General features: G+C 35.3%; 1 protein-coding gene across 6 annotated transcripts in view; it reads left to right on the top strand.

Annotated features, from left to right (window-relative positions):
- HDAC9 (histone deacetylase 9) overlaps window positions 1-14,038 on the top strand; it is a 1,006,394-nt gene that overhangs the window by 537,466 nt on the left and 454,890 nt on the right. For all 6 annotated transcript variants that reach the window (XM_055131803.1, XM_004602237.2, XM_004602242.2 and 3 more), the window contains one exon: window positions 12,459-12,700. In XM_055131803.1, coding sequence (XP_054987778.1) covers window positions 12,459-12,700 — 242 coding nt within the window. The remainder of the gene's footprint in view (window positions 1-12,458; window positions 12,701-14,038) is intronic.

Genomic DNA, 14,038 nt, shown 5'->3' with positions numbered 1-14,038 from the left:
GATGACTCCATTATCTGACAAACTTTACCTTTGAGTTAATAGATTCAGAATGGAGAGTAAGATGAATTTTAAAGAGTCTACACTCAACAAAATTTTTCTATAGCTTTAAGAAAAAGGGTGGACAACCAAATTTCTAATACCAAAATATAGAATTGTTTCTAAACACATGTATTAAGGATGTTTGAACTCACATAAAACACACAAATCTATCAAAATATGATAATATGTGTCTTGTAATAAGTCTCTGTAATATGATTGCAACTACAAATAAATGGATTTCTTACCTCTGAAAATACAGATGAGTCACATGTTAAGAAAAATTTCAGTGTCATTTTACATCAACATATATTCCAATGTCCAACATATATTCTAGTTGTAAAAAAATGACATTTTATAGCACTAAGAAGAATGAATGGAGTGGGTAACTCTGGAGTTGGATGCTGTGTTTTCAGTTAATTTTTTAAACTTCATCTTATACAAACTTCGTAACTGTGTGACCCTGACTAAACTCCTATATGGCCTCCCTTTTTCTCATATGAGAATGAAGATTAGCATGATATCATGGTGATACCCTGTAGATTATGCAATAGTACCATCTACTAATATGGCAAAGAAGAAATAGTAAGTTCATAAAGCATTTAGAACAGTTTTTTGTTACATAAGTACTGTATTAATGTTGGTTACATAATTTAGATTAAAATAAACTAATGCTCTTGACTGACCAGTTATGATATTTTGTTTTGTTCTTATCAAGGTTTAGAAAGTCACATTTGGAGTCAGCATAGGAAAGTCACAGTTTATTAGACAGTTCAAGCCCAAAAAACTTTGCATAATCCCAAATTGCATGATTAGTTTTACACTTGCAGCTCCAACAACCATCCTGACACAGGATAATGGGTATTTCTTCTTAAAAGCAAAAGTGGTGCCACCATGTGGCAATAACATAATAAAGATGCCAATTTATGGGCTGGCTAGGACTGAAATTAGGCAGCATTGGCTGACTTTTTAAAGTAAACCATTTATCATTATTCTCTAAATTTTATGTATAAGGTGAAACTTTTTTAGGCTTTTCTTTTGTCACTATTCAAAAATTTCAAATCCCATTATTCTAATTCTACAAGACTGGAATGCATGTGCTTTGGAGGAGAAATAATGCAATTTGCTTCTCATTTGTACTTAGCAAATAAAAATATAATGCAGTAACAACACATTTCAAGTGAAATTCCATTAGTTTGGATTCCCCAGGGAATGTCAGGAATAAGTGGATGGGAAATGCATTCCTCCAAAGAGTTTTATATTGCTTTTTTTAAAAAAATATATAGAATTTAAGATTTTATTTGAAGAAGGTGTCCAGCTTTTAAAATAATATACATTTTAAAAAAATTTATAAAAGCTAGCACAAACTTTTGTTAGAAGATTTTAGTAAGAATATTTTATTATTTTTTGGAGGGTGGGGAGATAACAATTTCCTCAGAACTTAGGAATTACTGAAGTCTAGAGGAAAATAATGCCTTGCTTGAAATCCAGTTCTGATTCTTTATGAATAAAGATTAGAAAACAGAAAGAGAATAGATAAAGACTGAATCAAAAAGCAGAAGAAGGACAAGCATCTGCATGCCATTTTTTTCTCTTTTTCTTTCCTATGCCTTTTAATATAAAGTTGTAGTCATAAATGTATTAAACATTGAGGCTTTCAGAAAATAATCAGATACTTTTTGGATTAAAGGAAGTTTTTTTTTCTTTCTGATAGGATGCAAAAGCCAGTAATAGCTCCTGCACCCTACCCCATCAAAGCAGAACATGTACTCATGATTCTGCAAATATTCCTGAAGGCAAACATTGCATTTTTTTAAATAAAAGTTTAGTTTGTTGAAGCAGTGTGTTGCTAAAAATGGCTATTTCTTCCACATGTAATCTAGTCAACTAATGATCATTAAACTTAACCTTATTTAAATAGCCCATGCGTCATGTACTAGATTCTGAATTAGAAGGTAATATCTTGTCCAAATCATTAGGTTTCATAATGAGAAGAAAGTGTTGCTAGAGATTTGCAAATGGTAATAATGTAGTCCTTGACGTATGTAGCCTTGAAACAAAAATAAATTTTAGAAAAACATTCATGAGGAAGAATCACTTTGTCCCACCTTCATTGTGTTTTATAGATAATTGCTTTAGATTCCAGATGAGAAATGTAATATGCAGATAAATAAATCCTACTTTTTTGATTAATAGGAGTATTTTCCATCTAAAACACAAGTTTCTCATATACTGCAGATTTTATTTATAGGTAACATTATATCATTAAAATCTTATCTCAAATTACAAAATACTGTAGATTAGTCTCTTAGCTTCTATTGCCTTTAAATCACGTTAATTAATGTGATTTTGTTTCCATACTGCAAAGATAGTCAATGAATCTTTTCCTTGGTTCTCAAATACTAAAGAACTAGCAAACACTGCAATACTTTAGAACTAAGTGGGTATTACAAATGAGTTGGCAATTCATGTTTGTGTTATGGTTTGTTATGACTACTTAATTCAAAAGCATATTTGCAGAGAGGGAATTTGAATTAAGTAAATCAAAATAGTAAGGCTTTGATTAAAAAGTTAGCTTGCTTTAACTTAAATGTTGATATTTCAAGGCCTACTGATATTTTAGTCATTTGTGGTTATTTTTGTTTCCTGTTCAGACCCCTGGGAAATAAGAAAATAGTAAATCAAAGCCCAGATTGCTTCTTGCATTTATTTTCTTTCAATTTGTGCCATGTAATAGTGTACTTTAAAGAAACTAAAGACATGTATAGCTTGATCAGAATCACTTTGAGGGAGAAATTAGTTTCTGTACAAATAAATTTAAATATTTCTTGTTCTAAAATTGTCTTTTTAATGTTTGATAATTGCTAATTCTTTTTGTTTTATGATAATGCTATAATCAACATTAATAGTGGGAAATTAACTAAGAACACTTGTACCATTAGTAAAATCAGGGCAGGATTGTCATCAAATATGTTACATTATTTGTTTTTTCATTTTAATTTTTATTATGTTAGGCATATTGGCTTTACATTAGAAATGATGTGCCTAGAAGAGTGAAATTGTATAGTAATACATTCAAAAAAGAAAACTCAGTAAAAAGCACTTTTTGGTACTTTTAAAATTTCAATTATTTGTTAGTTTAGAAAAAATATTTTTGTCAAGAATATGTATTCTTTTATAGTTCAAAATGTACAAGGTAGATTATTTTTATTTACATTTTTTCATTTTCAGATTAAAAAATCTTAGATTAAAATTTACAAATGCCAGTCCAAGGTTTTTTAATAAAAAAAGCACAGAATAAACATTGAGATAATTCAGGAGTGCAGTTTATTTTTGGTAATTCCTACTAAGGCAAACAGCATGGATCGCTCAGTTTTATTTTGCTGTGTTCTGTCACCCTACTTTGGTCAGCATACTAAGTTTTAAGAGTTATTTTAAGTTTTGAGGTATCTGGGAAATCTGAAATGGCATGTGGGTAAAAATATTTTAAACATGAACAACATAGTGTTCTTAAGGTAAGAAAATCACTGTGATTGAATAAAGGGAGAGCAGGTGGTAATGAAGCTCCAAGCAGAGACCCAAAGTGTGCAGAACTGGACAGGCCAGGAATATTCAATATGGATGTTCCTCTAATGGGTGTTATCCAGGGAAGTAAGACAGGATGTCTTTCATAAGTAGAGGATTTTTTAGGCTTTGGTCTTTTTGTTTGTTTTATTAGTAAAGCTCTTAGTGGATCCAAGAACATTCATGAATAAAAGCTCACTTCTGACAATTGAATATGCATGGTAAAAGGGAGAAAGAATTCTTCCCTAATTGCAATAATTGAGAATAGGGGTACTGGAGAAATAACTGTAAGATAGCAATCTTGAATCTCAGAATTGTCAAAATATAGACGGTAAATAAAACCCCCACCCCCATATTACTCTTTTCTTTACTATAAGGTTCCAAAAGCAGGGTTTGTGTAATATACTCATTTTTATATCTGGCAAAGTCATATAACTGATGCTCAGAAATGGTTGAGTTTGATTGGTGGAGAAGGAATGTACATGCACAGAAGATACAAGAGAGTTTTGAAGAGAGAAATGTGTTTCAGAGAGCTGTTACTGTCACTGTCATCCCGTTGCTCATGGGTTTGTTCTAGTGGGCACCAGCGACGTCTCATTGTGAGACTTATTGTTACTGTTTTTGGCATATCCAATATGCCATGGGTAGCTTGCCAGGCTCTGCCGTCGGGGGAGATACTCTCAGTAGCTTGCTGGGCTCTCCAAGAGAGGGCGGAGGTATCAAACACGGGTCGGCCGCGTGAAAGGCGAACGCCCTACCGGTATGCTATCACTCCAGCCCTTCAGAAAGGTACTGTAGTTTAACTTTCAAAAGAACTTGTAGGAGATGAGTCTAGTGGTTGGATGGAAAGCCTGTGGTCCATATTACTGCTTTCAGAGATAGAGAAAATTCAATCATGCTATGGGACTGGAAAACAGGATTAAATGAAGATTCGCTAGCCATTCTATATGAAGGCCCTTTTGACTTGTCACTCAGCAGTGCTGACTATTTATTTCCCAGCGAGCTCCACACCCAAAGAGTAGTGGACTCTGCCACATTCAATGATGCTGGAGGTGGCAGGACAAGATGACAGAGATGTGACAGCTATTCTTATAGGCGATAGCTCTGACCTGATTCACTATCCCTTTTACCAACCAATAACATCCAAGAGTTTTTATCTAGTGTCTGCAATGACTCTTTCCATAATGACTCTTTCCTTGTGGACAAAACAATGAATGACTCATAAGCCGTGACCAGACTTTTATTGGGCCATTTGGCATAGCATCATGCCAAGAAATGCTCCCTTCTCTTCTCTGCTGCTCACCTTAACCATCTCGCACTGTAAAGCCTCTTGGAGACCACATGTCACATTTGAAGAGTAGGAGGCTGGTCACAATCCTGAATCCTCATCTTCCAGTATGCCAGGTTGATTACTGGAAGTAAATATAAATCAGAATATTGGGACTTAAAAACTTTGAAGGATCACTAAGACATCAAAATATCCAGTAACAATGAAGAGGTGTGAAGAAAAAAATATCAGAGAAGCTAGATATATCCCCCCTCCCCCGCCCGCCCCACTCCCCTGTCTTCCACTGTCGCTATTCCAGAGCAAACATGAAGTTTTTTTCAAGATGGCATTGGCATCCTATATACAAAATAGTATGGTCAGGACAAAGACTACACTATGCTTCTAGTGGATCTTTTTCCACACATTCTGTTTCAACGTCAGTTCAAGGAGACTCAATGTAAATTGTATTTGGCTGACCAGAAGACCCATACATTTGCATAGGTGCATTACAGAGTTTAAAATATGAGGCAGTCTGGGGCTGGAGATATTGTACAGGGGTTGATGTGCCTGTCTTACATGCAGCAGATCCAAATTGAGCCCCTGTACCACACACGATTCCCCCCAATCATGGTCAGGAGCACAGAAACAGGAGTCATCCCTGAGCACTGCATGATGTAGCACTCAAACAAAAATTAATTAGAATAAAATATAGAGCCAAGAGACTAGATAATGTCCTACTAGTAAGTGCTATTATGTTTTAGTGCAGTATCTCATACTGCTTTGGGTTTGACCAGAAATTACAGATCTAGAGGCATCACATACCACTCAGAAAAAAATGACAGTGTCTTTGGCACTGAGAAGTTAGCATAACTGCTGATCATGTTGAGCATAGTGTCAGAGCTGACATGCGATGTTTGTTTTTTAAATAGAACCTGCCTGATAATGCAGAAGTCTGAAGGCAGCAATAAAGAATAGAAATATGAAAATATTGGTGGAAGATGTCTACTGCTGTTGAAGTTTTGTATAATAACAAAAATGCAGGTTACCATGCATTTTTATTATTATAAGTTGCATTTGAAGAAGGTCCTTCTTGTATTTGAGGCAGCAGCGTCACCTTAATTTGCTGAATCCTGAGACACCTAGATGACTCCATATGTGACCGGACTATTATATGGCTGAAAGCAGCATTGCAGACAGTCTTTTGCAGTGGGCACACAGTGGACCCAGAGTCTCACAGATTCTGTGCGTGAAAGACAGAACAAAAGAAACAGAACAGATGGTCATAGCAACATTTGCTTCTCCCCAGATCTACAGATTGTAGTTCATATGTCCACTTCCCAGTGACTGTGGACAGCCATGTCCTTGACATACAGAAATCTATTTCAGTATCAAGAGGCTCAGGACTGCACTGGCCATGCAGTACTGGCCTGAGTTCTAGAACAGCATCTATAAATATTAGCTAAAATAGGTAAACATTGTTCTAGTTTTTATCCCATTGTTTTTAAAAAAATTAAATTGATGCATTAAAATTCATGGTGTAATTTTCCCATGATAATTTCCCAAAATACACATATATTGTATGTGTATTTAAAAACCTATATTTTTAACTACTTTGCTTTGATAACTCATTTCCTAAGAATAGTATACTTTTAATCCCTTAATAGTATATTAAGTGTTAATAGTGTATGTAGCTAAAATTGTGCATCACTAGAATTTTTTCATCAATTGGATTTTCAGGTTGTCCACTAAAAACATTTGTGGGAAAATAAACTCAATATCTTATACATGAAGATCATTTACCTACCACTGAATTATATCTTTAGCTCCACTTCAAAGATCATGAAAATGAATTTCTTGTTTTTAGTCTATTAATAAAGTAGCAACCAGTAACTCCCATTTTGATGATAAGAAAATTCATTCTTTTTACCTTTATTATAACGATAATAATATCTAAAGTTATGAATGAAGCTCTCCATGTATAGTGAATTATCCTTATTATTCTGAATTAGATCTATATTATTTTTGGCACTTAAAAATACAATGTATCATAAATTTAGTTACTACTCAACAAGTATGTTGCTTAAATAAATTTAATTGTCATGGCAATCAATATAAGCTGAGATTTTAATTTTGAAATGGGAACATTTTTGTTTCCATTTTCACCAAACACTAGAAACTGACTCTTAAAAAATGCGTGGACTGATAAATATTGAACAGAAAAAGGAATTACTAATGAACCATTAAGCCGGGCACTGTGAAGAAAAAAATGAACAAGTCTTTATCAACTGAAAATTAAGACTTGTTAATACATTTAAAAGCATTATACCTGGGCATGTATATTTAAATAATAATTTTATATGATACATATTGGTATGTTTAAAATCTAAGACATACTGTGTCTTAGGTGAGTCTTTAGGGTGAGTCCAAATGTGTTATGAGTTCATAAAATCTCTTTTAAAATATAGTTCATTGCACTAATGTTAAAGCTAATACTCTTTGTCATCAACTTTTTTCTAACAGGTATCACTGGACACCTGCTTAAAATAATTTTTAAGGAGCATTAATGTTTCTTAGTAGTAAATGTTGTGGGCAGAGATAATCCCCTTTCCTTTATGTTCCTTATGTTCAAAATGATTATTAATTTTTCCTTTAAACCGTTTGACTCTAATTAAGTAATAAAGAAACTGCAGACAATGTCCCCTTTTCATTTTCTGCAGTATCAAAGTAACTGTAACTTGTTGAAACTCAGCTCTGGTATTGTGTTACTATTATTGCTTCTGGGGAGGCTTATTAGCTTGTCATGAGAAATGTAAGAAAATCCATCATTCCGTTCGGAATATGATGAGCCTTTGTCACCCACAATGCAATTAATGTTAAAAATAGAAAGAATGACTATGATATGATTATGATTAGCTAGAGATGAGCTATTGTCCAAGTTAACAGGAACAAATCCAGCAGACCAAGGATGACCTACAGAACCATCAGTTTGCTGATTGCCATTTCTCTCTGAGTTTGATGAAATATTCATGCATTTGCTCTCCTCTCTGCAAGCACTATTGATTTCTTGTATAAACGCGGCTATATTTAGTCTAGACAAATGGAATGTGGATTGCTGCTGAATAAATTGGATGAAAGACTGGGATCTTGCCTGCCGTTTTCTCTCAGTCTTGGGCAATTATTTATAATCAAGAGCAGTTTTTCTAAGTTGAGGGTGATTTTTCACAATTTAGTGATTAGTCTCTGAACAAAGGCAAGCAGTTAGACAGAATCATTTCTGTTGGGATAGCAGGTTAAGAAGTCAAATTACTCTTTGAGATTTACAATAGCTGTTTCTGAGAGGTCTGATACCCTCCCTTCCCCCACCCCATCTTCTTTTGGGAGAAAATATTTTTTAAAGCTTCTGATGTTTACAGTTTATAGATAATAAAACTGCCAGCAAGAAGTAACCTCAGGGACTTTTGAAATTTCATATTTTGTCTTAGTAGGGCTCTATTGTGAAATTTGTTTATTTGAGTTTTATTTAAAAACTGGATGTTATAGTGTTTTTTTTTAAATAAAAAAATGAAATGTATTATTAGCTGCCTTTGCTTTGGGTTGGGATTATGCCAAGTCTCTAAATTAATGCTCAGAATTTCATGATGCCCCCTCCTCCCAAATCTCAGTTGAATGTTTTGCATTGGACACTGCAACCAAGAGAGTATACAGGCCATCATTCTCACTTAATGGCTAAACTGTCACAACATTTCCTTTTACAAATATCATGTGCTAAAAAACCTTTCATCGAACTGTAGTTTGTAAATAAGTCATTTTTCTATTTTCATCAGCGTGGTACTTACAGTACATCAATGCATGCTCTTAATACATTGAAAATGACATCATTTTTATCACTTGTCATCCTGTTGCTCATCGATTTACTCCAGTGGGCGCCAGTAATGTCTCCATTTGTCCCTGCTGCATGCTAGTGTAGCCCAATGGCATCTGCTTGCTCCAGGAACACGAAGAGCATCAAACTGTTCATTCAGGGTCTTGATGAAGAAGTTCAACCATCTCATAGGTGGGCGACCAGGAGTTCTTTTGATGTCCTGTGGAATCCAGCTGGTAGCGACTCTAGTTCAGCAGTCGTCTCCAAATGGCATTAAGTGTCCGGCCCATCTGATTTTCGATGCCTTGGCAAACAAGGCAGCGTCCCTGACCCTTGATCATCGATGGAGGTCGGAACTCCAGATGAAAATGACATAGATAAACACCCAGCTTTCCCCCCCACACATACACAATTCAAATAGTAAACAATGATGTTTTGTTTTGCTTAATATTTGCAGTCTTCTGTAGATAGGATGTCTGATGCTCCCCTGACTTACTCAAAGTTCTATTAAATCCACAGGGAGTATTTGCATTGTGATTTTCAACATGAAAACTCAAATCTAAATTTATTACAATAATAGGCAGAGCCTCACATATATTGGGAAAATGCAGAAAAGTAAAAGAGAAATTATTTTAATTTCTAACAAAAATACAACCATACTCTGTTCTGTAGATCTCTAATAATAAAATTGAAATTCAAATACTAATAGAATTAAAATCCTGTGTTATATATACTTTGTGAAGGCGGGAATTTTGTCTTTTTTAATTTACTACCTAATTTTAGATTCTTGGTATTTAAGGTTCTCAATAATACATAGAAAAAATTTAAAGATCTCAGGGATAAACATAAGTAACTTTTAGCAGTTTTTTATCACTTTCAAGTTGTAATACCTTTTTTACATTTTCATAGTATTATTTTTAATGATTTCCTATGTTTCCACCAAATGGTTCTATATAATTTACTTAAGCATAACTTTAGAGTTAGAGATTTTAATTAGAATAGTACTTCAGCAAATAATATGGCATTAATCTGATATTTTCCCTGAGAGTCTGGCAAGCCACCGAGAGTATCCTGCCCACACAGCAGAGTCTGGAAAGCTACCCGTGGAGTACTCTATATGCCAAAACAGTAACAATGATGGTCCTCATTACCCTGACTCTGAAAGAGCTTCCAATATGCCACCAGGCTACACTAGCACGCTACAGCGACCAATGGAGACGTTACTGGTGCCTACTTGAGCAAATCGATGAACAACAGAATGACAGTGACAGTGATGCTCTTAGAAGTATTCCTAGAGTTGACAAAACTGAATCAAATGATGAGAATACTTAACATCTCTAAATATATACCATCAAACTGTATTTCAAATGTTTTGCATTACCTGACATTGCCACTTGCAATATATATATATATATTATATTATATATATAATTGACTTTTTGATCATATGCTTACATATGCAAAGAAATAATTTTATATGCTGTATATGTATGCATGGATTATATATATACTATTGAATAATTGGAAAAGCATGCCTTATTAGTTATAATATACATTTGTAACCAGTGAAGTTTTTTTTGTTATTTCTTAGTATTTTTTATTTTTTTAACTAGACCTTTTAGTCTACCTTTCTAATGTTGAATAGATATTATACACAATTTATATTTATATTTTTGAATTTTATTTTATTTTATTTTTTTTATTTTTGAATTTTAGGGATATATTTTCATATCCTCATTTTTTGTTTTATGTATACACTAATTTATTATAATGCATAAGAAAATTTCATATCTATATCATAAAAAGAAAGCATTTGTTGAGGAACTTCTAAATTTGGGATATCTCATCCTTCTTATTACTTTTAATAACTTTATTGTTACTTCCATTTTATTTATGAAGAAACTGAGAGAAGTTAAATACCATAGTGGGGTAACACAGAAGAATGTCAATGAACATTTAGATTTTAGAACAGAATCCTTTTATTCCTGAGTGTTTTAAATATTTTCTGAAACTTAACTGCCATTGAGTATAGATGACTTGGACATGAGAAATAGTATAGCATGTGCTTGCCTTGCAAAGTTCAACCCCCAGGTCTTCATAGAGGGCTCCTCGCCCACAAGCAATCCCTAAGCTCAGGGCCAGGAGTAAGCCCTGAGCACAGTTGGGGGTGACCCCCAAACAAAAACTCCACAAAAAGCAACAGAAAAGAAAAATATGAGGTTTCATTGTATAGGAACTTTCCTTTCTTTCTTCTTCCCTTCCTCTCTTCCTCCCTTCCTCCTTTCTTTCCTTCCTTAATGCCTGCCTGCCTTTCTTCTTTCTTTTCTTTCTTCCTTCCTTCCACCTTTTTTTTTTTCTGGTGGGGATTAGGATTGGCTTTAAGCACTGACCAATTATTTTGAAACAGCCGTTCAGTTTCAACAGTCTTTCCTTAAAAATCCATTTATGTTGAAACTGCAGCAATAGTGGAGCAGGGAGGACACTGGTTTTACACGCCTCTGACTTGGGCTGGATCCTCAGCATCTCATATGACCACGCCAAGCCCCATCAGGAGTAATTTCTGAGGAAAGAGCCAGGAATAATCCCTGAGCATATTGTTTGTGGGTTTGACCACAAACCCTACCCCACCAACACTGCTAAAAAGAAAAAAAAAAAAGCCCTATTTATTTTATGCTGCCTGATTTCATTCAGCTACAGAATTTCTTGATTTGTGTGGACCAAGATACATCCAGTTTAGTAGACATATTGATTAATACCAACCAGATTAATACCAACCACAGACAATGAGGTGGGGCTTTTTGTTTGTTTATTTGATTTTGTTTGGGGGCTGCCCCTGGAAGTGCTCAGGCCTTACTCAAGGTTCTGCCCTCAAGGATCACTCCAGGAGGGCTCAGGTGACCATATGGGTTCCAGGATGGAACCTAGTTCGGGTCTGTGCAAGGCCAGTACCCTATCTGCTGTATGATCACTCTGGTCCTTATCTGTGAGCGTTTATTGTTAAAAAGATGCATTGTTATCTCCTTGGAGTTGTGCTAAGAATTTTATATATCATTATCTACTCCATTTTTATATTTTAAGTAATACCTGTTAGGATTATTTCAAATCATCAATCTTTCCTTCCTTCAATGGTAGGATTAGTTACATGTTTCAAACTTGCTTCTTTAGCTATTTTTCTTCCTGTTTTATTTTAGAACTGATATGACTGAGATACAGATGATTAGCATGTAAAAACTAACACATAGAAACTTGGTGAATTTTATCTCTTTGGTGCTTGGACTTGGTATTATAGCTATGCTTGATGAATCTGTCATGATGTTTCCACATTCTAACATGCTGCTTTCTAGTTTTCTTTGCTTGATATGAGCCCTGAAAATAAATAATATTAGGTTGTTTGTTACTTAAGTAATGTGTATTGATTTCTGATTACATGGAGCTTTGGTTGTGTCAGAAGTACTCTGTTATATCTCTGATATAACAGTGCTGCATTAAATTAGCAACTGACCTATAAAATTGCTTCTATACATCTGATATATCTGATTCTGTACCGCTATTGACTGGAATTGACATCAACGTGCTTTTATCATCATTATAAAACGTCTCAAGTGGTTGATGTAAACACTGTTGTACTAGTTATAGTTTCTTCTGTGTTTCGTTCATTTCCAAAGGAGTGTGCTAATTTCCAGGTCTCTGTTGTCTTTTCTTCCCCCCTCTCCATGACTGGTCCACCAGTGGATGTGAAATCAGAGGTTCCTGTGGGCCTGGAGCCCATCTCACCTTTAGACCTAAGGACAGACCTGAGGATGATGATGCCAGTGGTGGACCCTGTAGTTCGTGAGAAGCAACTACAGCAAGAGTTACTCCTCATCCAGCAACAGCAACAAATCCAGAAGCAGCTCTTGATTGCAGAATTTCAAAAACAGCATGAGAACCTGACACGGCAGCACCAGGCTCAGCTTCAGGAGCACATCAAGGTAGCAAATGTCGCTTTGTCTCTGCCCTTTGTCCTTCAGGAGACTGAGCCAGGGCTTGGAGGAGTATGGGGCAGGGAAGTATCATCTCACTGTGATGGAGGCTTAGAAATTTGGTTTTTAGAAAATGGTGGTTACAGGTAATGTGGAACTTTGTGACCTTACACTCTGGGCTCAACAGGACCCAGAAGCGGAGATCCTCTGCCATTTACCCCAATCTCTGGTGACCCAGAGGTCATGCCCATAAACCACCTCCTGCTGGTGCCTGCCAATCTCATCATCAGCCAACCTCCAGATTCTCCCAGAAAGGAGCATAAAATGAGGCCCCAATAGCCATGCTATCGGACTCTGCGCTAGGCTGTTTTCACTCAGGGCGCCACAGAGGGTGGTGGGTGAGAACCCTCCCTGCTCCAAGGAACCCAGCCCCAGCAACTGACCTCCACAACCTAACCACTGCCATGCTTAAGGCCGTTCCCCACATGCTCGGGCTCAGCCTCATGCATGAGAGAACATATGCTTTTTCGGCCATGCGTCACATCATAAGACACTCTCTACCTGTTCTCCATAATTGCCACACCATATTTCATGGGGCTCAAACATTAGGCAACAAATCATAGAGGGATATATATATATATATATATATACACACACACATATATATATATTCTCAGATATATATATATACCAAAGCTCACATCACCCAAACTTTAACAGCATGTTAGTGATATCCTATAGAATGTCTTAATGGCTCTGCCAATGTATAACAGTCTTCACACTATTTCCTATATGAACACTTTTTCGTAAATATGTTCAGCAGTTCTTTATAACAGACAATGCAAAATATATTCTTACAGTTTGCTTTGGGACAGGGATTGGGGTTTGGGTTGGAAACATCCTGAATTTGGTGGTGGAAATGTGTAATGGTGGTGGGATTGGTGTTTGAATATTAAATGTAATAAAATATGGTGAACTAACTTAAAAAAAGAAAAATTTTTTTAAAAAAGGAAAATGGTGGTAAGACTTGTGAAATCCTTAAGAGACCAACTAAAAATAATCCCTAAAAACTTCTCTTGTTTTTTGTAGATGCCCCTACTGCTCCTTTGGACCTTAGTTTACAGCATCTGCAGTAGGGAATCTTAACTACCTACTTTTGTTTTTTTTTTCTTTTTTATCTAACTCTGTTCATTTGCCCTTTCTACTCTTCCTAAGAAGATGATGAGCCTAGGAAAAGCATTTTATATTTCTAAAAATTATGCGTATACTCTTTACCAAAGGGGATAAATCAGTCACTTTCATTGGGGAGTGCCACTCTCTCAGTTTAATAAAGGGAATCTATGAACA

The sequence above is a fragment of the Sorex araneus genome, chromosome 1 (genome assembly GCF_027595985.1).
Source record: "Sorex araneus isolate mSorAra2 chromosome 1, mSorAra2.pri, whole genome shotgun sequence".
NCBI classification, from domain to species: Eukaryota; Metazoa; Chordata; class Mammalia; order Eulipotyphla; family Soricidae; genus Sorex; species Sorex araneus.
The sequence above is the reverse complement of the archived record's forward strand: the minus strand, read 5'-3'. Positions and strand labels throughout refer to the sequence as shown.